This window comes from Coffea arabica, chromosome 3c (assembly GCF_036785885.1).
Source record: "Coffea arabica cultivar ET-39 chromosome 3c, Coffea Arabica ET-39 HiFi, whole genome shotgun sequence".
Taxonomy (NCBI): domain Eukaryota; kingdom Viridiplantae; phylum Streptophyta; class Magnoliopsida; order Gentianales; family Rubiaceae; genus Coffea; species Coffea arabica.
In genome coordinates this window covers 15232730-15258819 of record NC_092314.1, presented here as the reverse complement: position 1 = coordinate 15258819, position 26090 = coordinate 15232730, and the positions used below count along the sequence as shown (strand labels likewise).

Sequence of the window (26090 nt, the reverse complement as noted above, 5' to 3'; positions counted from 1 at the left end):
ATTATTAATAAGGCATTCTTCTTTCTTGAGTTCAAACTATTCACTAATCATTTGTTCTCTGATTCAAACTAATAAAATAGAATTGCGAATTCATCAATTCATTTTATAACATTACCACATAAGAAACACTTGAACTTGGATAAAAAGTATGAAGTCGAACTTCAAATTTACATATATCATGCCGGTAAAACTGTAAAGTTTTTCTTGAATCCTATCTTTTAAGATTATTCTTGATCATTCCTTTACATATTTTCTTTCATCCTGACTATTGTGCCACAATTAGCAAGTGCAATGGGTTTCAAACAACTTAATTGAAATTTTGTTCATTTTGTGTTTATAGATGAAAGTTGAAAGAAAAATACATATGCAAATCATATGACCCTACAAATCAAAGAGCAAGTCACCGGCTATAAATTAAAAACATACATGGCTGAAACTCTGGGAATGAAAATGCCCCTTTTATTTGTTAGTTCTTTCTCCCCCACTCTTTTTTTTTTTTTTTTTTTTTTGTATGCTTTAATAACTTGTTTTCTTTTTTTTTTTTCCCCTATGTTTTAATCAACTTGTGAATAGAGATATTTTTATTATTCCGCGAAATACTTAATTTGCCAAATATAACGGGGCCTTATGACAATTCTGCCAAAATTGTTAGGACGAAAATGTAAATAGTCCCGCCTCTATAAATATACATTTAGACTCTCGCTCCTCCGTTTCCACAATCAGTCAAGCAAACACATCGATGCAAATGCAGGCAGCCATAAGCATGAAGATGGGCTTGAGCAACATCTCTTCACCCTCGCACCTACAACGGCTACTTTTCTTGGCCTCTGGAATCAATCACAGGAAAATCATCAATTCAGCTTCAATCAATAAAAATGCAAGAATTAATTCGAAGAATTTCCACAGTTCCATGTCTGTCTCAGCTAGCTATGATGACAATGTTGATGCTACTCCTTCCCCCCCTTCTTCTTCTTATCAAGCCGAAAAGCTCAGGAAACTTCTGGGCTCCCCGGGGATTCATCTGGGCCCGGCTTGTTTCGATGCTCTGAGTGCTAAGCTGGTGGAGCAAGCTGGCTTTGATTTCTGCTTCACTACTGGTATGTGGTTCCCAACCCATCACAATCAAATTCTTTTAATTTTTGACTTATTAATAGATTGTTCAGCCCCTTTTTTTAATCATTTTATCCTGTTTGTTTGAATTTATTCGTGTGAATGCCCGTTTGTCTTAATTTCTTGTGCTTTCTACCGAATTTTAGACAAGGTACAACTTCTATAGCCTAGTGTGCAACTGCCGAAGGTTACAGTTACCTCTTGTAGGTTTTCTTCATCTCAATAAGCTTCACATAGATGGTGATGTTTGTGCAAAATTTGTAAATCAAGAACTATGCTTGCACATGTGGCGATTGAATAACCAATTAGAATATGCTGTGAAATTGTACAGATCTGTTTATTAGCTGGAAAAGGTCTAATAGGTGGTGGCAATGTAACTTTGCAGGCACCAGGTGAGATCCTTGTTATGTGATTAATGCACAATGCCCCCTATTTGCTAAGGTTGCTTTGCATTCAATAGTAAGTAATTGTACCGAGATTCTGGTTAATGCGATCAGAGCAACTTCTAAGTCCATTTATCCATTGGAACAATGGGAGTTGGGTCTGATTATATGGAATACTAAGGTTTGAGGCTTCTCGAATGTACAAAAGGCTGTAAGGTCATCTACCTGAATACATCCAGAGGTTTATACTTTGGTTTTGGTCCCACTAGTGTTTTTTGTCATATTGTATTATTCTTTGTGGAAAATAGAATCAAAAAGTTCATTTTTTCGAATCTCAGCTTTCTTCATTTTCTCACAACAACTGCTTGTAAGAAAAGGGCTAGATTTATGTTATTTTTAAATCCCTCGCCATAAGAGTGATTTTGTAGTTTCAAAATTTTTTTGCTTCTAATTTATGTGGTCAGTTGAATGTTATTGTTTTGTGTGTATTTTTCATTTATTTTCTTTGAGCAATATGGTAATATTATCCTTGGAGAACCAACCATGTGTTGCCAGAAACGTAGTGAAGTTGATAATAAACTTGGCATTGGAAAGTTGTACCAATTGAATAGAAAGGGAGAATGGGAAATGGTGAACCAATTTTCTTTGGATTTAAGATTTGGTAGTTGGAGAATTTTTTTGAAATGAAATTTTCTCGAGTCCTTGAAATTGTTACTTGCAATTCCAGTTTTCAGGGGAGACCATTGAGTCAAGTGGAAGTGAGACATTGCGACATGCAATATTTTAGCTTGGTGCTCTAGGTGCTGCAGTTAGCATCAAGGATGAAATGATGCAAACTGACAGGGGCAGTAACAAGACTTGGTTGGGATTTTTAATAATTAGACTCAGGAATTGTGAGACTTCAAGTTTTTGGTAGATGTCTAATAGACGGAAAAGTTGTGGCCCTACATAGAAGGTCCATTGGACAATCCAGGATCTAGTATAAGTGTCTTGTTCTTTTCTGTTTTCCATGTAAAATGCTGCCTGAAAAACTGTTCTAACTACAAAATTTCTATGAAAATGAGGCAAATGCATGCAATTTGGTTATGCACTTGTAAAGCAAGGAAAAGGTGTTAAGCCTGTTTGGCTTCCTTTCAAAGTTCCATGAGAATTGTGATCCTCCCTTAACCTGCAGTTCTTGGTATTCAGTAGGTATGGCCCTACCAGATTGGATAAAATTTTGTAGCTGCTGTATGCACTTTAGGGAGGATGGAGCTAGAACTTGGAAATTGCTCCAATATGCTTAATGTGGAAAAAATGGAAGGAAAGAAGCAAGTGTGCTTGCTGAAACTCCATATTTGGAACTAAGTAATACATCTTGTTTCCTAGAAGTTTTTGAACTCCTACTGCATATATATATATATATCTCTTTTGACCTTTTGGAAGCAATTTATGGCATTTTTCGTTGCAGAGTGGAAGCATATTGTTTACTTTCACTGAGATTGAGTTCTAAGTTGTCTCATCTAAAGCCTTTTCTATGCTCAATAGATCATGATAGTAATCCTATTCCACTTCAGCTTACTCTACTCTCTTAGATAGTAAAGGTACTAATTGAGTTCATGCTTTTGAAAGGTTTTGGAATATCGGCTGCTCGGTTGGCGCTGCCAGACACAGGACTAGTTTCCTATGGGGAAATGGTGGATCAAGGAGAGCAAATTACACAAGCTGTATCAATACCCATCATTGGGGATGGTGATAACGGATATGGTAATGCCATCAATGTCAAAAGAACTGTGAAGGGATATATAAGAGCAGGATTTGCTGGAGTTATTCTTGAAGATCAGGTTTGCACTATTGGATACTCTCCTTTTTAATTCAACATGGTTGAATTCAGCTTTTGTGAATTTCATTTTCATTGCTTTTCTCATCAAATCTGTGTTACTAGACATGTATATCTTGTTTGTTTCAGATTTCTACTAGTATTTGTTCTGATGAGACAAATGTCAAACAAAGATAACATATGCTTGGGGATGAGTTAGCAATAACCATATCAATTTTGGACACATAAGTTGAAATAATTATCTTTTATGAAGCAAAAATAGGTACGGGAAGATTTTAAGGTTTTTCTTGAGCAATGTGAATCACTTTACTCTATTTAGTAGTCATCCTAACAAATGACTAAATAATTCCATCTGGTAAGGTTGATGGATTTGATAGAAGGGACTTCTATTAATAGTCAGGCACCAGAATGGGGGTAGTTATCAGTAAAGTTCATGAAGTAGGATAATTCAATGAAGGGCATTTTGATGGTTGACTGTGTTGTCAGAACAAATTCACTTCGTTTAATGTCCCAAAACCTCACCTTGTGTTCACTATTTTCATGTATGATTGTTTAGACATGAGGGAAAGTAGATGGTTTCATGTTCCTCCATCCTTAATTGTTCTTTTTGAGAAAGACGAAAAAAAAACTGGGAATTCAAGTTTGCTATCTCCTATATTAATAATGCACCTCAAAGGTTCATAGCTAGCTAAGTTGAATTCAACATCTTGCAAACTTGCATGTACCAAGTTGTTCAAATTCTATATCTTGAGGCCAAAAGACCAATCTAATAATGTTCATCGTTTCGTTTACTGCAAAATGCATAACATAGTTGAGATTTAGAAAGATACATCTTAGTCTCAAGTTAAGAAATACAATAATAAGATATTAGAGGAAAATGAATTCTGTCTGGAGCATCCTAATCATGAAAACAAGAATTTTACAGCTAAGTTTTTCATCATTAATATTTGAAGAATACATATTAGAGTTATTTTTGCAGAAAATCAAATAGCTTAAATTCAATGATAGCACTTTTCATGGGATTTGGAGGGCAAACATGCCTGATTTTGTCTAATGGAATGGCAATATGATACTCTAAATCTTAAAATATGGTGGTAGGATACTTGGTTGGTCAAGAAACCAAAATGTGAAGTATGTATTTGGATTTGAAAAGGTATAAAAAAAGAGCACGTGTATGAGTATGTGTTTGCTGGTCATCCTTTGTCATATGCAAAGAGAATTACAACTGAGTATCTTTGCGTCTTCTGCTTTAGGTGATTTTAAAACTTTTATACCTTTTTCAGAATAAAATTGAATTTATATTTAGTTACCTGTGTTGGTTGTTCTTGTTGCAAGACCCGGTGGCCTGGTTAGTATTAAACTTTTCCTATTGGTAATACTGTCTTGGAAAGGTCTCTCCAAAAGCTTGTGGCCATACCCGTGGCAGGAAAGTTGTGTCAAGAGAGGAAGCAGTCATGAGGATAAAAGCTGCCGTTGATGCTAGAAAAGAAAGTGGCTCTGATATTGTCATAGTTGCACGAACTGATTCCCGACAGGCAGTGTCTGTAGAAGAGTCACTTTGGAGATCACGTTCTCTGGCTGATGCTGGAGCTGATGTTCTATTTATTGATGCACTTGAATCAAAAGAAGAAATGAAGGCCCTTTGTGAAGTTTATCCACTTGTCCCCAAAATGGTACATCATTTATTATTTGAGTGACTCTTCCAAGGGTTTGGCTTTGCATATATTTTGGTGGTTGCTGTTTTTCTGTCTATGATATTTGAGCATGGGGGAACAAGTCATGATGAGCGACTACACATTTCCTTATTCCTAAGATTATTAACAAACAGCTATCTCTAGTTTTTCTTTCTTATATTGTGCTCTACCATGAGGTTGATTAACCTTAACTTATTTTCTAATTAGTTTGATAATTTTCCAACCTCATTGCTTTCAAGTATTCACCGTTTGCCATCTTTGTAGTAGCCATCCTAAACCCTAAACCCTAAACAATACTTTATCAGCTACAACATTGGTTTGCCATCTCTCTTTTCTAATTTAAAAAATCAGTAGAAATTTGACAGACATGACATTGTTGCCCGTTACTTGGGGGCAACGTAATCCAGTGCACCTGTACCAAATATATACATTGACAAACCTATTGAATTCCAGGCCAATATGCTTGAAGGAGGAGGGAAGACACCAATTCTCAGTCCTATGGAACTCGAGGAAATTGGATACAAGCTTGTGGTATATCCACTTTCCTTGATGGGAGTATCTATTCGTGCGATGCAGGTAAGGTATCCAGATGTTTTCTTTTTGCTTAGTTGAAAGAACAAATTTAACTATTAATATCTTTCTGGTAAAAAAAATTTCTTCAGATATAAGTTCAACTGTTGAATCATGAATTCTGATATGATGGTGATATTTCGTCCATTAACTTTTTCTTTTCCCTGCCTGTTTGCTTTTCTCTTTGGTTTTTATTATCCAAAGATTGTCAGTCTGACAAATATCAAACATAAAGAAGCACATCGGCTATGAGTAAACTCAGATCTTAGTATGTTCTGTAGTATGAGCTCTGCGAACATGGACAATGTATGGTAATTGCATTTCAGTTAATTTCTTCATTCTTAGTTTATCATCACCACAAAAAACCAAGAAGAAAGGAAGCAAAAGAAGCAACAGTTTTAGTTCAGAAGTTGACACAACTAAAATTGCTTTTCTGTGTTTCCTGTGGCCTTCTAAAGGTAGGCTTAGAGTGGATAATCAGAATGAAAGTACAAGCATGATGGAAACATATGGTTTAGAAAGGCATTCAAAGAGGCAAAAAATCGAAGATTATGATGTTATGCTTATATTGCTGAGAGATCTGCATGTTAACTGCTGCTGAAGACTCTTTCTAATCACTGGGAACTCAGAATTTATTGTTCTGCTGGTCAAGTGAAAGAACTATAACATAAAGAAATTGATAAAGAATGCGCACTTCTGTCATTTGGCACTTAAATTCAAAGTTTTGGGGACATGCTGTTTGTCTTTCTTGTTTAAGTAAAATGTCAGCTGGATACTCTTTTCCCTTGATGGCAAGAGGACTTCAAATCTATTATCTGAACTTGAATATTATGTTCCATGGTTGAGATGGCTCTGCTAGTGCCAATATATGGAGTGCTTTGATTTGGCACTATGCCAGCAACATGAAGAGTAGTTTAACATCTGTATCTCTTTAGAAAGAGAACAATCACCATGGAACTTTTCATGTAACTATGTGGACGGAACAGAAAGGGAAAGGTATTAGAAAATTTGAAGCAAACGAGAAAATGTACACCATTTGAAGGCTATGTTTCTTCAATACTGTTGGATACTTTAGGATGGACATCTTTAAGTTGGATATCTAAAATTAGTACTCCTCTCCTCCCAGGTCAAATCCCCCACATCTAATTCTACAAGGGATGTTTACAAAAACTTGATGTGTTCACAAATCTTGATCTAGATAATTCTAGTTTACCAATAAAACATACAAAAGAGAACATTTTGGTATAATTGAAAGAGCAAAACTTTAGAAACTATTGTTTACCTTTTTTTTTGAAGTTAATACTTCAGATGCAAGTTGGTAAATACATTCAAAATGCTGAGAATGTTCAGCATTGGGTTTAAATAAAGTTCGTATATAACTTCTGATGTTTCCAAAGTCAGTGGTGCATATACATTAATAAGGCATTTACACATACTCCATGTTGGTCATGACAAATAAAAGATAGAGAGTTGAATTTCCAACATAAGCTCAACATTTCAGACTTTTTTCTGTGCTTCGTAATTTTATGTACATATCTTTTCTGAACTAATTTCCAAGTGATCCCTGTGTACCTTGGCATGTCTATCTTATGGACAAAAATTCTTGTCTCTAGATAGGTTTACAATCATATCTCTACTTACGCATATGATTAGTAGAAAATGCGTTTGATAGTGTCATGCATTCTTAATGCATCAGTGGTCAACAACTTTAAAATGTCATACAAGTTTTAGAGGTTGTTGAAAACTTCTTTTCCGGATGCATAAAAAAATGCCTACACTCGTCCATTTTGAATGATGGTGTGATAAAGCATCCATGAATTTTCTTTATTTAACTATAAAATATTTCAGATGCATCGTACTTGATTTATCTAGTTTGGCTGCTGCACACAGTAAGGTGTAAATTGGATTTCAGTCACGCAATGCAATTTTTTGGCATATATTGGCTGGCCTGGCTGATTTAATCCTTGTGTGATTAGGTTCCAATTTCTCAATCTGGCTGAATTTTACTCTAGAATCCTACTGTTATTTCTTAATTTTGCATTTACTCATTGATCATAAATGATGGTGTGTAGTTACCCTGAAATATTTGCAGGATGCCCTCACAGCTATTAAAGGAGGACGGATGCCATCTCCTGGAAGTATGCCGTCCTTCGAAGAAATTAAGGACATACTAGGGTTTAACAAGTACTATGAAGAAGAGAAACGTTATGCAACCAACATTTCTCAACTTACTTCACAAAGCGGTGGGTGAAAATTGAATAGAGAAATTCAAGCCAGAATCATTATGCTTTTCATAGAGAGTCATTTCTTGATGTAATTGTGACTTTTTCAGGTATACTTGGCCTGGATAGGTTTTCTAAAGAAAAGCTGTTCTTCCAGTAGAATATCAACTTCTTTTTAGGTTTTTGTTCTTGTCATGTTTGTAGAAGCTAAATTGGCAGTGAGTAATAAAATGTTTAGGTTTTTGGACCCAGCAAAAGAGAAAAAATATTGTCTTGACTGTGGATTGGCATATAATTAAATTTTCTATCCTATAGGTTGTTTGGAAACAATACCAGTTTGAAGTCAATATGTTTTAGTAGAGCCCACTTGAAGTCTCTAGAATTTCCAAACACTGGTTTGCGTCTTGTTTTTGAGATGTGCAGCTTGATGTATGACTTTCTTGTTGTCGTACTTTTGGAACAGTTAGTCTGAGCACAATTCACTTATCAATTTTTGGTGATATAGGTTATTCTTCGGCAAGCAGCGATACATACAGTACTCAACAAATTTCTGAAGGTGATAAAGACCAGAAAAATCAAAGTGTACAAGATCCTGTGGTTGAAGTATTCACTCCTGAAGTGTATAATAAATATGCTGCAGATAATTCTAGCGGTCCATTTTCAGGGATCTGGTCAATAAAGTTGAGAGTTAAAATTACTGGACGTGATGGGTTTGAGAAGCTTGATATCCAAATTCCTGTAAGTGATCTTGTTAATGATTTAATGACTATACCATATCTTTGTTTAACTTATTTTGTGTTGGTGAAAATAAAAGAAATTATGAATAAGGAAGGGAATGCAATTAAAATGGTAGTATATCGATATTTATCTCAAATATCTTAATTGATTGGACTGTGTAGCTTGTTGATAATCACCTACACGTAAACATGCTTCTGGATGTGCGTAGGAAAGCAATTGAATGTATGACAATTTGCAGCATGGTATAAATTCCGTCTTTGAACAAATTCTAGGTCACTTGTCAAAGTCATTTAGAACATGCGAAGAGTATTTGTAACAGTAAGTATTTGCTAATGCATAATTATCATAACACACGTCTTGCCTCTGTATCTGCATTGCTGCATTTTCTTCTCCTATGTTTCTTCCTCTCTCATTTTCCTGTTTCCTTTGTCTTCTTGTTTAATTTTTGACAAGCTAAGCTTTTCTTGCTGCCGTGGGAAACAAAATCTCGATTCTAGTTATCTTACTTGATCTTGTGATTAAATAAAATGAGGTATTCCAACTTCCAGTTCTTTGTTTCCAATCATGCTTGGCCTGAGGTTGAGTCCAAGCTCTCATAATCCATAAGAATGATTGTCGAGTGGATCTTACATCTTACAGGAGTGCATCTCATGAGATCTAGCTAGAGATTAACTACGCACATGATTCATTCTTCTATCCAAGCATGTTAATATAGAACCAGCCAAGGAGAGGAAGTTCCCACATCGTTGGCTCCTAGACGCCTATCACTATCAACATTAACAATAAACATAAATCTGGAGCTTGATTTCTGCTATAGTTCTACTTTTCAAGATTGAGCTTACTGGCAATGTAGTTTTGTTAGTTTTGCAGCGAGGCAAGCTTGCTATATTTCAGATTTCCACTTCTCTTAGGCAGAACTTTGTTGCCTTACTGCAAGCAAGGCCCATGGGCAGTGTGCCATGGTTCAGTTATATGTTCTCTCATATATTAATTCCTAGCTGGAGAAAAAAAAAGCCATTAAAGATAGTGTAAACTAAGAAAAAGGGAGAGAAAATACTCTTCTTCATATTTCTTTGGACTACACAATATACAAATATATATACACAAATGGATACTCTAATCATATGATACTATAATCATACTATTACCTAATTAATATACGATACTATAATCACATGATACTATAATCAATCAAATCTAATCTTTCCTAATATTTACAATATCAAATCTTTCCATAATATCAGATTATATATCTTCAACACTCCCCCTCAAGATGGAGCATAGATGTTAATCATGCCCATCTTGCCACAAATGTAATCAATTCTCGGATCATTTAGAGGTTTAGTGAAAATATCAGCTAACTGTTCTCCAGTTCTCACATGACTGGTTGAGATCAGGTTTTGCTGAATTTTTTCACGAACAAAGTGGCAATCAACTTCAATATGCTTTGTTCTCTCATAAAAAACTGGATTTGATGCTATATGAAGGGCAGCTTGATTGTCACACCATAATTTCATTGGAAGTGAATTATTGATTCTCACCTCACACAATAATTGATGTATCCATACAAGCTCATAAGTGGATTGTGCCATAGATCGGTATTCGGACTCTGCACTAGAGCGAGATACTACACTTTGTTTCTTACTTCTCCACGATACCAAAGTACCTCCAACGAAGACACAATATCGAGTTGTAGATTTTCGATCAATTTTAGAACCTGCCCAATCCGCATCTGAGAAGCATTCAACATGAGAATGACCATGATTATCATATAGTATACCACATCCTGGAGTTCCTTTAAGATAACATAAGATTTGCTTTAAAACTGCCCAATGGGTGGTTCTTGGTGAGGACATAAATTGACTCACAATACTAACCGGATATGCAATATCCGGACGAGTCACAGTAAGATAATTCAACTTCCCCACTAATCTCGGGTACATTTTAGGATCTGAAAATAACTTCCCATCATCTGCTGTAAGTTGCATGTTGGGGATCATTGGTGCACTGCATGGCTTAGCACCTAGCTTTCCCGTTGCTTTCAAAAGATCAAGAACATATTTCCTTTGGCATAAGAAGATACCTTGTTTACATCTTGTAACCTCAATGCCTAAAAAGTATTTCAACATACCCCAATCTTTTGTCTGGAAGTGCGATTGAAGAAAATCTTTAAGAGCTGCAATACCTGCATTGTTACTACTAGTAATAATAATATCATCAACATATACCACTAATAGGATAATACTAACTTCAGATTGTTGATAAAAGACAGAATGATCAGAATTACACTTCTTCATGCCAAACTCTTGAACCACCTCACTGAATCTCCCAAACCAAGCACGAGGACTCTGTTTTAAACTATATAGTGACTTTCGGAGTCTACAAACCTTACCAGACTCCCCCTGAGCAACAAATCCAGGTGGTTGCTCCATATAAACTTTCTCTTGCAAATCCCCATGAAGGAATGCATTCTTAACATCTAACTGGTACAAAGGCCAATTATTAGTAGCAGCAAGGGAAATAAATAATCGAACAGAGGTGAGTTTTGCTACGGGAGAAAACGTGTTTGAGTAATCCACTCCATATGTCTGAGCATACCCTTTTGCAACAAGACGAGCTGTGAGGCGAGCAACAGAACATCAGGATTGACTTTTACAACAAATACCCATTTACAACCAATAGGTTTCTTACCTGTTGGTAGATGAACCAAATCCCAGGTACCATTATTATCTAGGGCCATCATTTCTTCCTCCATAGCAGCCCGCCAACTAGGATGTTTCAAAGTCTCAGATAAGGGTTGAGGAAGAGATATTGAATCTAAGGAAGCAGTAAAACAATGCAAGGAGGGAGACAAATGAAGCAAATGATGAAACTGGGTAAGTGCACTGTCTTTTACCTTTTCTTAAAGCAATAGGCAAATCAAGACTGGAATCTAGAGACTGAAGAAGCGGTGGATCAGGACTCGGATCTGTAGACAGAGAAGGTGGTGGAGGATGTGAGTCTGTGTTGAGGACGACGAGAATACATTTGAATGATCGGTGGTTTTGTAGGAACAATTGTTGTAACAATGTAAACTAGAAAATCATCTCCCTCCCCCCGACTACTGTAGATATTAGACTCAAGAAAAAATGGATGCATCTCAAAAAATGTAACATCAGCAGAGACTAAATAACGATCTAAACTTGGAGAATAACATCTATACCCTTTTTGAAGACGTGAATAACCCAAAAACACACACTTGAGCGATTTGGGATCTAATTTAGACACCTGAGAACGGGTATCACGAGCAAAACAAGTACACCCAAATATGCGTGGCTCAATGGGGAATAAAGATTGGGTTGAAAACAAAATTGAATAAGGAATCTCACCAGCAAGCACAGAAGATGGCATGCGATTAATTAAAAAACAGGCTGTTGAAACCGCATCTGCCCAAAATTGCTTAGGAACCTTCATGTGAAATAGAAGGGCTCTAGCAATTTCTAATAAGTGCCTATTTTTCCTTTCAGCAACACCATTTTGTGGTGGTGTGTCAGGACATGAAGATTGGTGAAGGATTCCATTTTTTGACATATATGAATTAAAAGGTTTAGAAAAGTACTCTTTTGCATTATCACTTCGCAAAATGCGGACAGACATATTAAATTGTGTTTTTATTTCAGAACAAAAGGAACAAAAGATATTAAATAAATCTGAACGACTTCTCATTAAATATAACCAAGTAACACGAGAATTGTCATCAACAAATGTGACAAAATACTTAAAATCAAACTTAGATACTATTAGACAAGTGCCCCATATATCAGAGTGCACTAATTCAAAGGGGGATGAAGCCCGTTTATTGGCTCTAGGCAAGTAAGGTAAATGATGATGCTTGGCAAACTGGCATGACTCACAATCTAAATGGGATAAATTCTAAAAATTTGGACACAATTTTTTCAAAATGGGTAGAGATGGATGATCCAAACGACAGTGAATTTCAAGCGGAGTCAAGGTGGAGGAACATGCAACAGGTTTTGGCACTTTTGATGAAGGGGTTTCAAGTGTATACAGACCGCCAGACTCGCGTCCTTTACCAATAATCTTCCCTGTCATAAGATCCTGAAAAACACAATATTCAAGAAAGAATGAGACAGAGCACTTGAGAGCTTTTGTAATTTTACTGATTAAGAGTAGATTAAACGAAAAATTAGGTAAGCATAAGACTGAATATAGGGGGATAGATGACACAGCAATTGCTATATCAGAACCCACAACTGACGCACATGATCCATCAGCCAAAGTAACAGTCGAATGATCTTTGTTAGGATTAAAAGAGGAGAGGATACCTTTATTACCGGTCATATGATCTGTTGCACCGGAATCGATGACCCATTTGTTAGAAGATGACACAAGGCATGTAGTAGGTTTACTTGAGTGGTCAATAGAAGGAGAATTGGTACTAGAAGATAGGTTAGCAGATTTTTGTGAGGCCTGAAACTCAGTAAAGCGGGCAAACTCATCAACAGAGATGAGTATGGATTTGTCAGACGGCACATAATTTTTTTCATGGGATGCGAAATTTGCAAACGAGGGCTGCTGTTGAGGTCTACCATGAAGGTCCCAACACGTACGCATGGTATGACCTGATTTCTTACAGTGATAACAGACTCGCTGATTTGAGTTGTATTGTTCTTGACCAGCAATCCCACCAGTCCCTTGTTTGCCACTGTTTCTACCATTATGACCAGCTTCACTTCGACTCGCGAGAGTACTAGTAAGATTGGAAGTAGACAAAGATCCCTCGGTTCTCAACACTCGTGTGAAAGTTTCATGGAGGGAAACAATCTGTGGGCTAGAGAGAATTTGTGTTCGAGCAGCATCAAACTCAATTGGTAATCCTGAAAGAAAACTCATTACAGTCATTTGTTCCCGTTGAGACTGTTGAGTTTTTACATCAGTACTAAAAGGAAGGAGAGAATTCAATTCCTCATACACATTTAAAATCCATAAAATATTTTGTAAGAGATCTTTGCTGTTTTTCGGGACGGTAAAATTCCTTGCAAACATCATATATATGATTTAAATTACCCTTACCAGAATACAAGAAAGCCAAATAATTCATATGAGATCTTTAACAAACTCACAATGATTGATGAGACTGACTATCTTATTATCAATAGAGTTTCAGATCTGCAAAAATAGTTTTGCATCTTCCCTTAGCCAAACCTTCTTTTCTTCCCCCATCAACGGGTGAGTCATCAGTGAGATGATCATCTCTATCGATGCTGCGCAGATATATTCGAATAGTTTTACTCCAATCCAAAAAATTTTTTCCACTCAATTTATATTCAGTAATTTTTGATGTTGTAGGAATAACATTAGAAATTACTGTTTTCATCTCTTTACTACTACCTTTCATATCTGCCATTATAATTCATACAAGAAAGACCTAAAAGTGACTCAATAGGGTCACGTCAAAAGACAAACTGATAACAGAGATTCACACAAAAAAAATCTAAAAGTGACTCACTAGGGTCACGTCAAAAGACAAACTGATAATAGAGCCTGAAACCCTGATACCATGTAAACTAAGAAAAAGGGAGAGAAAATACTCTTCTTCATAGTTCTTTGGACTACATAATATATAAATATATATACACAAGTGGATACTATAATCATATGATACTATAATCATACTATTACCTAATTAATATATGATACTATAATCACATGATACTATAATCAATCAAATCTAATCTTTCCTAATATTTAAAATATAAAATCTTTCTATTATATCAGATTACATATCTTCAACAGATAGTATCAAGCTTCCCTCAGATTTCGCTAAACCAAACTTTTTCTACATTCCTCAGAATTTTAATAGAATATTCAGCACTTAAACTTAATTCTGACTAGTTCTATGATCCCATCATGCATATTTCAGTCACTTGTCAAACAAATATTGTGCTAGGCAATTAATCTAGGTCTGGACAATGCCTATAAATATTTGTATGTGTGATGCTTGTGGCTTTTATGACAAGTCCTCCAAAGAATATTAAAGCACCTGGTGAAGCATTATCTGAGGATAAATACAGTAACACCCGAGTGGTTGGTATAACAACGATTTGTGGGCTGTGTGGATGAATTGAATGCACTCTTCCTGCGGTAATATCAGATAAAGGTGGTAGGGGCTACGCTAAAATTCCCTGGTTTCTTGATAAGGAGAGTGTCGACCCGCTGCACTGAAAATATCATTAAAATACTTTTATGAGAAGGTTTTATTGTGTGAGAAAACAACAAATATTTTTTGGTTTTAACACTGCGACATAGAAGGAACAATATTTGGCTAAGCGTACCTTTCTTCTTTAGAACAGTCAGAATCAGAGATTTTTCCTTGTATGTTAAGGAAGGCAAACTTGAGGACATTCCAGAGTGTAGTGCTTTCAATTCTCAACGGTTAGAAGGTCTTACTCCCTGGCATGCTAACAAATTCTTCTGTTCATGAAGTTCTGGATGTCTTGAAAAACTGGTCAATATCAACCAAAAATTAGACTGCCTATCATGGTACTACAAGCATTGGACAAGATTCCATGTCAAATGATTTTGATATAAAATAAATATTTAAATTACAAGAATCGCTTAGCTAAGACAGTTCATATTAGGTATTGGAACTTGAAGCTCACAATGACTTGAATCACAGCTTAGAACTTATGAGAATCAATTGTTGAAACTTGAGAATGATTTTCAAAACTCGTGCCATGCAGTGCAATGATGAAAGAATGTAGATGCTGAATGCTCAAGACCTGCAGATTAACAACTGAAACAATCCATTTAGAATCTAAGGAATGGTAACCCAATTATTATAACTTGCTTTTAGATACTCGTAAACATTATAGAATAAATTATGAATTATGAATCTACGATTGTTGCAAAATGAAAGTGAAAAATAGATAATTTGAAATGCAGAAAGTTCCGTCTTTACAACATTAGTGGACTGCTAAATCCAGTCATCTACTAGGGGGCTTATTCATGCAACAAGAATGTGAATTCTGTTTCCAGGTCATTTGATCGGCCGGGATTGAGACGAGACAAACATTTGTTCATCAGGTCATTCGGTATGTGTTACAGCACCCAGCTTCAAAGATTGCAAGAAGTTGATAAACTTGTTTGGCAACAGTTTAGGGTTTTGGAAGCGAGGGTGTAGAAATTAAACAACATTTACGGGCTAAAATTAGAAAAAAAATGTAGGAAGTTAGAAAGATAAAGAAGAGACGAATTAAACCCTTCAAATTGCTCATTGATATCTTTAGGTGTCATTATTAAGCTTAGAGTGCATCACAATTTGAAGAGTACCTTATTTACATAGGCTCTAGGACCTTTTGCTATGCTTACTAAGATTAACACTTATTCAAGAATTCTAAGGCTTCACTACTAATTGAAATGCAAAAAAATAGAGATTCCCTAATAGAACACTTTGAGAAGATGTTTTAAATTACTTAATGACCATTACTTAGATATGTTTCAGCAAGTAGGTAAGTACCTATGTGCTCCACATATATATGTGTGTGCGCAGATACACACACTGGTGCACACACACATATATATAAACCTGATGGAAAAGATAAATGATCAGGGAAATCAAACAGCAATAACAAAGATGGTGACTCAAAATGTAATGAGAACATTGAAGAGGAAAATTAGAAGTAGTGCAAAACTAAGCCCTAAAAGTAATGGAAATGGTGCACAAGTTGTGGATGTTTCTCTCTATCTCTCTCACACACCACACAAACTCATGGCGTCACCTCCTGTGGAAGGACCTCAATGGACATTGCAATATCAGGTACATAGATTCAATTTCTGGGCGTTGTTCTTCCACAGGTACATAGGTTCAATTTGTAGATATATGTAGGTTCAATTTGAGCCTATGTACGGATATTGTAATGTTTGTGAAGGTTCTTCTGCAGGAGGTGAGGTCATGTGTTTCTGTTGTGTGTGAGAGAGACGGAGAGAAATGTCCACAACTTGTGCACCATTTGCACTACTTTTAGCACAGCTTAGTTTTGCTTCCATGTTGTTAGCTGGACTTTTTTCCTCTTCCTCTTTTAATCTTCTCATTACTTTTTCAGCCACCCTCTTTTTTATTGCTGTTTGATTTCTTTTATTTTTATCTTTTCCATCAAGTGTATATATGTATGTATTTATGTACTTGTATATACATGTATGTGTGTTTTTTTGTGTGTGTGTGGACATACATATATGAGATCTGCAATCTTAAAGCTTCAATGAGTTAATTGCAAATTCATTTCTGTTTGTGAAATCACTAAATCTAGAGACAGCTGAGTTCAAAATCATGATCCTTGGTCAGGTAAGCTGGGCATACAAGAATATTTTCTATGAAACATGGATCACCAAATCCACAAGTTCCAGTAAGGCTTTGGTTCATGCATTTTGACTTCAACATACTTCTAATCAAATCAATAAAACAATAAAGATTAATGCCCTGATCTTTGGCCACTTGAAGTGGACTAAAATGGTTTATGGTTTATGCATATGTTATTTAGAATTATGCTCTTTGTTCTCTGCTTCTAGTCTTTTCTCGATGTGAATCAAGCTATTTCTTTTCCCTTTCTATGTTTTCTAAAGCCAAGAATGGGATTCCTTCTTGTTGATCTTGATGATTGGACCTGCCCAATTTATGCAATCCCTCTTTCTAGTTTGTTCAGAATTTTCTTTTTCATTTTGTACTGTTCATCGTATGTGAATGAATAACAAGTACATGTAGTCAATAGAGTAATCACCTAATCTTTAAATGTCATTCATTCAAGCTACTGTTAGTTTTCTGGCATGACTTGTCTTGAAATCAGAATCTGTTTTAGAAATATATTTTGACTAGCTCATTTCCTCAGGCTGGATTCTTGGAAGGAATAACCAATATAGTTCCAGGTATACGTTTTTAATATGTTGGAGATAATTGAAATTAATGACTTATATCTTCAGTGAAGTTCAGAATAATCTTTCCACTTCTACAGCGTTGGGGGGTATCAACATCAAAGCGCTCTTGGATGATGCTGATGGAGGAGGTGGCAAAGTTTTACTAGATTTCAAAGACAGGATGGGTGATAGGATTCAAGTCTTTTTGGAATAAAGACATGAAATTCATTCTTTAAAGCCTTGGGCAGTAAGTTACAGCTTCTTCTGAATCTTTACAAAATGAATATTTTATACATGGACTGCATGAACATGGATAAAGGATTGAGCTTGTCCTGTATGTCGTTGTACCATATGGATTTATGTTAGTTATTTAGTGTTTTTATTACCTCATTGGATTATCTTATAGTGCTTATCTTGGTTTAGGAAAAGGTCATATATCTTGTTGCCCCCATTTGCATGAGAAGAGATCAATTCTATTTTCTCAAACCAAATGGGACTTAATCCAAAAATTTTAGGAATTTGCCTTGGCTTGGGTATTCCTATCTAGTGAGCGAAACCTTTACAAGCTATCCCGTTCAGCTTCAAATGGACAAAATTCTCAGTCTTTCTCATTCAAGTGTCAAAGCTAGATCGATTGACTAATTAAACTTCCCTCCTTCCCTTTCTCTTTCCTGTGGAAGCGCTTGCCGAAATCTTCTAGATATCCTAATATTTTGTTTATTGACTAAAAAAATAAAAAAAAATTTGTTGACAAACGAATAAACACAGGATATATGGTTTACCTTTCTTTTTCTCATTTCCAAGATGGGAAGGCTTATTTCCCCTTCGACCTAGCCCTAAGGACTTATATCCTGTTGCCCCAATTTGCTTGAGAAGAGATTAATATTATTTTCTCAAACCAAATGGGACATAATCCAAAAATTTTAGAATTTTGCAATGTAGATAAGGATTGTACCCATTTTGGGCATACCACTTAGTATTAAGATTCGGAGGACTGCTAACAATTTCCAGGATTTTAAGTTGACCTATTTATTTAATTTGAGAATGCAAATGATACAAAAAATTAATTGTTGTTTTGTAACTCAAGAATCCAGCAAAATTGTATTTTTTTGGAGGTTCAGTTATGAGGTTCTGGCACGCTGATTACATCTTCATTTAGACTTCATACTATTTCCTACTACTTCTTGTAAGCATAAGAAGTGATGATAAGCAATCTAGACACATAAAATAAGATGTTTTCTTAGACAAGAATGGTACGCAAATACTACAAGATAGGATACATAATGAATTCATAACTAAAACATGTAAGTGTGCCCCATGCCTTAAGAGGTCTTGGGTTCAAATCCCCCTTCTTCCCTCCCCGCTTCTTAAATAAATCCCACTCCTCCCGTGCTAGAAGATTTAATTAAAAAAAAAAAAGAGAGAAAAGCTAAGGCATGTCCGCTTAACGCTTAAGAATGACAAACTACAACTTCTCCACTTTTAGACAGAAATGAAAATTTGGTAAATACATGCTGGGAAATGAAGATAGGAAGTTGAAATGGAGCTGTTACTAGTAAATTAAGATTTCAATGTTTTAGAATTGAACATAGCTTTTTAATCAAACAACAAAACCTATGTATCGACCAACTTTATGTTAAATTTTCTAAAGGACAGGGAATGCAATTTGCAGAACTGGGTTATTAATGAATTCCTAAAAATAGGGGAAAATAAAACTTTATTTACTCTTAAAGTTGAAATTTATCAAGGAGGGATATAACCTCCAGTTGTGTCTTCATTGGAGGGGGTATCCAAAAAAAAAAAAAAAGAGATAAAAAAGAAGCTGAAGAAATTTGCATAAAAGTATAGTAGTAGTTCAAACGAGAATTTGCATTATAAAATAACACAACATGCACAAAAGCAGAGTATGTCCTCTAGTAGATTTGCATATTTAAGCTCCAAAAACATGCTGTTGGAGCATGTCCTGAATGTCATAGAATAGATTGCGTACCATAGAGCTTTAGGAGCATATCCTGTAAAATTACATGTTCATTTTCGCAGCATTTAGCTAAGGATAAAATAAAGGGTTGCATTCCAAATGGGGGCCTATGGTTAAATGTGACAGACCTCCATGGAAACAGAAACATCCAAATCTTGTAAAATGGTGAGAAATGGGTAAGTTATCGACATAGAATGTAAGAATGGCACAGAATGATAAGAATCATGGATATTCTCATTGCTTAAGTTACAATTTATGAACCTAAATGTGTCCACTACATTTCTGGATGAGACTGTAAGTCAATAAGAACAATAGATGGATTAAAGCCTCATAAGATTGGAAATCAACAGCATATGTTTCTACAGGCAACTTTTTGGGATGTTATTGCAGTCACTCTCCGTCCCCTTAAATATACATGTACCTAATGCATAGTTAATATGTACAAATGTTTAAAGACTGCATATTCTTATCTTTACATCCTATCAGAACTGTAGGAGATGTACACATGGGTGCTTGGCCTTTTCTATTGAAAAGGAATGTTGCAAACTTTGAGCAGCCAACTGATGTGGTCATGTCATCCTAATTACAGTCCTCAACTCCAGTACCATCTGAAAGCATTTCATGCTCAGTTTGATGTGAAGGTACAATCTAGGTCGACTAACAGTGCTGAAGATTGAATGGAGATGCACCTACTTGCTTTGGAGAGTGTGGGAGGTTCTTCTTTTATGAATTAGGAAGCTACGACTTACAAAACCTTATCATTTGAAATCCATGCTGCTTTGCAATTTTTGTAGTATACATCTTAGACTTGCTGGATAATTGAGTATGCCTTGAAAATCCTTGGTTTTTGGCTGTGACCATAAGGCCAATAATCTCAATTCATAAGATCTGTTATATATTTTCAAGATTGCTATGAATAGAACAGGTGAAATTATTCAGATTTCTTGAAAATGTTAGATTAACTTAGGACTGAAGGGTTTAAACAATAATTGGTTTTATTTTTGACGATTTGCTCATGGTATTGGTTGCATTTTTTCATCCCATTGATACTGTCACGATTGAGACCCCCCCCCCCCCAAACCACACCAAAAAAAAAAAAAAAAAAACCTCAAACCCACTTCTTACATTTCAAGGATAGTTATTATAATTGATATCTAATGTAAACTTTTCAACATTTGACCAAACCACTCAACAGTTATATCATAAACCTTCTATATTGAAATATGAATCATGTAAAGCTAGAAAAAGTTTCAAGACATGATACTTGAAACGACTTAACATAGACAAGGTCTCACAAGATATGGAGTACATTGTTTGTTAATTAAGAGATTATGCTAGCTTCTACTGACAAAAATAATGAATGAAAAACTTAAAGAGAGAGAGCAAAATGAATATCCTATGTTTTCAGGAAAGTCTACATCTTGTAATCCTCCTCTAGGAAGCTCTCATAAGATGTTCCTGCAAGCGCCTTTTCAACATCCACCCAGTTCTCAACCAGGGAAGATGAGGACCCTCTATGTATTTTAACATGATGACTAACTAACTCCATTCTTGGAACCCTCAGAAAATCTTGAGCATCTATCAGTTTAGTCTGATTTTTTATTATGTCCTCATAATATAGAACAATATGTCGAGTGCTCTTGAAGTATTCTAAAGCTTTAGTTACCGTCTCTTCTACTTGCCTCAGGTTGGCTATCAGCATTGCTGCATTAATTGTTGGCTTGTATCTTGCTAGAATCTCAGCTTCCACAAGAGAATGCACGTGTGATTTGTGTGTCCCGTTCAATAGCTTCGCATTTTTATCGTACGAGTTTGCAAGGTCAGAGATCATCCTGCGCAGAAGATTTCTTCTGAAGACGAAAATTATCGATACTCCTCTACTCATGAAGTATTCTAGTATTTCTTCATGATGCAGCATTACACCCTGATTAAGCATCCACTTCAATCCAACAGCAGCAGTGCACTCATTCTTGGAAGCACTAGTCAAGAAATCTAGATTGTAGAGTTTGTCTAAAGTTTCAACTATAGTTGAAGCATTAGCTCTCCGGGGTTTGACAGAGAAGATCTCCCCATTAGAGCTTATGTTGATATGACTGTTCAACAATGTTTCAAACCATCCGCTCCCTGATCTTTGCATGGAGAGAATAGCAAAATATCGAACAGGATTGCATTCACACTCAGCTCTGCTAAAAGTTTTGGGTTTGGGATAGTGCAAGAAAGGCTTTTCTGAAGGTTCAATCCTAGGATTCTTGCATGGCCTTGCCAGTTCAACCCTTGACAGTCTTCCACTGGAAGGGGCACTGATTTGCCTAAGAGATACATAACATATATAAACTCCACAAACAATTGAGAACATCCATACCACCATTCTCAACCACCAGATTGATTTCTTTGGAGGCTTAAAGATCAAGCTACCCTTGTTGAAGAAACAGCGATTGAATGCCATGTTTGGGGCAATTAAAAGAAGGGGAAAAAGGGCGTCTTCTTATAGCACACAATTCAAGCCTTTGTTACTCTGTTTATGCCAGAATAAAAAGGGGAAAAAAGAGAATCAAGTTTCCTTATTCTTTCTCCCTTGGTTCAGTCGGCCAATTATAATCTCTTTCCCTAGATGAAAATTAAAATAGATTACAGAATTAAGTATTGAATTACCAATTTCATAACCCTACCAATTATGCTAGTGGGAAAGAATCTTGGATATGGAAACATCGTTCAGTATAAGGGTTAAATCCCAAAGTTGCTATAGGCTGCCTTGGCAAGGCATAACTGGTTTCTTCTTGGGATCTTACGAAGTTTCTTTTAGAGTTGATCACCCTTGAGGCCTTGACCTCCCTTACTTCAGCAGCAGTCATGCTTTATTGGATTAATTTCATTTTGCACCTTCAAACTTGTATCACTTTTTCATTTTTCGCCCTAAACTTTAATTTTGAACACTTTACACTCTAAACTTTTAATTTTGAATACTTTGAATTCTAAACTCTCAAGTTTGTCCAATTTAAATCCAATCAATGACTATGTTTGCAAAACTAATGAGACAAAGAGCGGTGAAAATTGATGACAGTGTACCATTTTATTTTAATTGTGATCCATTAACTTTTATTACCACTTTTAGTACATTATTATTGATTTATAGGGTCTCAACTATTAATATTGTTAGCAAAATTAACGAGATAAAAGATGATACAAATTAATGACAATGTATTGTTTTATTTTTGTTATAAGGGTAAAAAATAAAAAAAAACCTCCTGTGATAAGCCTCATACACAGAAAAGCCCCCTATGGTTTCAAAATATACAACACGACACCTCATGCTTTAGTGGTGAGCATCGAATTCGAAATCGGTAATTCGGTAGCTTGAAATCGGTATTTTTCGGTAAATGGTTCTAGGAAAATTTGACCTGATTCGCATTCGAAATAGAAATTACCGAATTCGAATTCAATCCGATTTCAATTCGAAAAACGGACATTTATCGATTTAACCGAATTTCAGAAAACAAATTCTTTGGACCATTTTTTATCAGCAAATAGCAATACTATTACACTAACTGAGCCACAAACAATGAAACAAACATGAACTAATGATGAGTATTGATATTCCACAATTTATAACACACATAATAGTTGGATCACTGATCCACAAATTACAAAATGATGAAACTAAAATTCACACTCCACAGTCCATAAAAGTATGAACTCGTCGAAATTAACTTGTCCACAAATAAAATTCATGAAACAATACTCCAAAATTATAAATCAATCTAAAAATCATAACTCAACAGAGATAAAAGTCTAAATTAACTTGTCCAGAAATGATAAACTACAATACACAATCCAGAAAGCCAATTGTCCAGAAATTGCAACTTGCAAGAAGAGTTGATTCAACTCTCAAAATGCAAACTTCAGCATTTGTGACCCTCTCAAAGGTCAATTATAGTTGGTTCAACCTCCGGTCTTCAGCAACTCTGCAAGAACAAACAAAATTTATCAAGTATCATAAAGGCAATTATTAGAAACAAATAAATACTTCAAAATTTGCAATAAAAATTTTGATAGCTTACCAGATTCCTTCAAGCTCTTCTAGATTTTCTTCTACGTTTAATTCTGTCTTGGAGGACTGAAACCAATCTTGAGCACATATTAAACCTTACACAATTCTAGGAGTCAAAGAACTCCTAAATGTATCAAGAACACGACCTCCGGTACTAAAAGCAGATTCGGAGGCCACGGTAGAAATTGGGACTGCTAACACATCATGAGCAACTTTGGAAAGGATTGGAAATCTAAGGCTATTGGCCTTCCACCATAATAAGATATCAATAAATATGAATAAACTTAGAAAATGAAATACGAGTTTAGCACTAATCAGTAATCAAGTAATCAACTTAGTCAAAAGCATAATAATGACAAGCAATTATTTCCTGGCCTTGGCACTTGGACACAATCATGACAAGCAATCATCTTGCTTGTTTGTATAGAAGTAAAAACCACTTCTTTAAGCATCCAAAGTTCTGAATATATTTATTTTATATTAAACTTTATTCGGAATTTTGAATTTGAAAACGGTAATATTTTACCATTTTACCGAAATAAATTCGAATTCGGTAAATTCGAATTCGAAAACTCCAAAACCATTTTCGACCCTAATTCGATTCTTACTAATTCGATATCACCGATTTACCGATCGAATTACCGAATTACCAAATTCAAATCGATTTCGATCGGTAATTCAGTTATTACCGTAATTGCTCACCCCTATCATGTTTTGAACTAAATTGTAAAGGAGAGGGAATCCGTTAAATTTAACGAAAATGACTTGTTGGAATCTAAAAAAATTTTTTATACCTAATTTTTATCAAATATACCTATTCTACCCCTTAACCCTCAATTCTCTCTATTTAGAGAATAAAACAAATGATTTTTTTGAGCTGTCTTTTGCTTAATTATATCAGGGCATTTTGGTCATTATGTCCATTTCCGTTAAGTTTAACGGATTCTGTCACCTTTACAATTTAGTTCAAAGTATGAAGGGTCGTGTTGTATATTTTGAAACCATGCGGGGTTTTTCTGTGTATTAGGTTTACCACAGGGATTTTTTTTTTGTTTTTTACCCTTGTTATAATACCTTGGCACCTTTTGACTACATTAGTCACATTATCATTGATTTGTTGGGTCTTCTATATTATTAATTTTACTAAAATTGTCATTAATTAGACTCAAATAGGACGAACTTGAGAGTTTAAGTTGCAAAGTATCCAAAATTAAGAGTTTATAGTGTAAAGCATCCAAAATTAAAGTTTAAGGTGCAAAGTGAAAAAATTATACAAGTTCGGGGATGCAAAGTGGTGGTTGTCCTGCTTTATTAGATACTTTTAGAGCTTAGTGAACTTTTACGTATGTTTGAAATTTAATTACCAAGAAACATGGATGATGAAATTTGTCTATGCAAGCAAATAGTTGGCAAATGAAACATATTAATTCAGTACGACTAAATTCTCAAAACTACGTATCAACCCTAATCCACCACACTCATACAAATAGTTTGTAATGAAACAAATTAATTCTGTATATCTAAATTTTCAAAACTATATAAAAGCCCTAATCCACCATACTCTATTGTTAATAACAAATGCTTGCAACTAGAAGTTATCTAATTAATGTACTTACTCGAGGAACACACGTCACACAATACGATAGGATTTTCTTCGAGACATTATAATAAAATTCTCACTCTCAGTTGAAATTTTCTTGAAATTTATTAGGACACTTAGGCAACATCTTTCCAAACAGGCAAACATGAAAATCATCTTTTCCATAACGACCAACAATCTTTTCATAGCACATGTATAAACTACTACATCTTTCTTCCAAGACTTTGTTGCAACCTGTGGAAGAATCTTCATTACTCCCCTTAACCAGACTGTCTAATCCAAGATGTTCAACAAAACCTCATGTGCTGGTTATATTGGCACAAGAATCCCAAACTCTCTAAAACACTGGTCAAAATCATCAAGCAAATCTTGCACATTTTGTCCAGAGACATGAATTTCCTCAGAGACTCTCCAAAGGGCATGGAGTCCGAATCATCGAGTAGAATTTGGAGATTGGACTTTTGTACTTCGGGGGTTTACTATTCTATTTGCATGTTGCTACTACTACAGTACTACTCCTCACACTATTTATACGTTTCCAACAAAAGCCCTTTTTATAATGGTTATAAAATTAATTACAGCATAAGTTTAGATTATTTGAGAGCTAACAGCTTCGTTTAGAATATTGTTTGTAATGGTTATAAAATTACAACATAAAATTTGCATATCATCAAATCTATTTTACTCTAAAGTTAGTGATAAAAATCTTAAACAATGATATATCATAAGCTTTTCTTTGATTTTTTTTTTTTTTTTTTTGCATTTAATGTTTCCAAGATGGAGCTAGCTAGACAATTGTTAAATTTTATTTTTCAAACTACATATTAAAGAATAAATGTGATGGGTTAAATATTAAAGGTTCTTTTAATAATTGCAAAAAAAAAAAAAAAAGGAAACTTGTCAAGTACTTTTGCCTCATATAACCCAAATGTTTTTTTTTTTTTTTTTTGAAAAAAAAACTAGAGTTGAGTTTTGTAAAAGGGAACAAGTTTGGCCACAACAAATAGTTGACCAATAA

The 26090-nt window shown here is 35.1% G+C and overlaps 2 protein-coding genes across 5 annotated transcripts; one reads left to right on the top strand and one right to left on the bottom strand.

Moving 5' to 3' along the window:
• The first annotated feature begins 717 nt into the window (after window positions 1-717).
• Window positions 718-21598, top strand: LOC113734768 (uncharacterized). 4 transcript variants are annotated; one of them, XM_072082366.1, is made up of 10 exons: window positions 718-1097; window positions 3105-3316; window positions 4704-4985; window positions 5460-5582; window positions 7669-7819; window positions 8304-8354; window positions 8439-8536; window positions 17422-17458; window positions 17545-17693; window positions 19911-20362. In XM_072082366.1, exons 1-9 carry the CDS (start codon window positions 740-742, stop codon window positions 17658-17660), a joined length of 1428 nt encoding a protein of 475 aa, XP_071938467.1. In that variant the 5' UTR covers window positions 718-739; the 3' UTR covers window positions 17661-17693; window positions 19911-20362. The 4 variants fall into 4 exon arrangements, with proteins under 4 accessions (XP_071938467.1, XP_027117238.1, XP_071938466.1 ...); XM_027261437.2 differs by lacking the exon at window positions 19911-20362 and adding an exon at window positions 21112-21598 and having other exon boundaries at window positions 8304-8536; XM_072082365.1 differs by having other exon boundaries at window positions 8304-8536; window positions 20014-20362.
• On the bottom strand, window positions 20839-21870 carry LOC140037653 (uncharacterized). The gene has a single exon (XM_072082367.1). It carries the CDS (start codon window positions 21868-21870, stop codon window positions 20839-20841), a length of 1032 nt encoding a protein of 343 aa, XP_071938468.1.
• Between the last annotated feature and the right edge of the window lie 4220 nt (window positions 21871-26090).

Bases quoted from the DNA above. Each gene is read 5' to 3' on its own strand.
- LOC113734768 (XM_027261437.2), top strand. From the start codon at position 740: ATGCAAATGCAGGCAGCCATAAGCATGAAGATGGGCTTGAGCAACATC. The intron at 5,583-7,668 runs GTAAGGTATCCA...AAATATTTGCAG, and splicing joins TATCTATTCGTGCGATGCAG to GATGCCCTCACAGCTATTAA. The intron at 17,459-17,544 runs GTATACGTTTTT...CCACTTCTACAG, and splicing joins AATAACCAATATAGTTCCAG to CGTTGGGGGGTATCAACATC.
- LOC140037653 (XM_072082367.1), bottom strand. From the start codon at position 21,870: ATGGCATTCAATCGCTGTTTCTTCAACAAGGGTAGCTTGATCTTTAAG.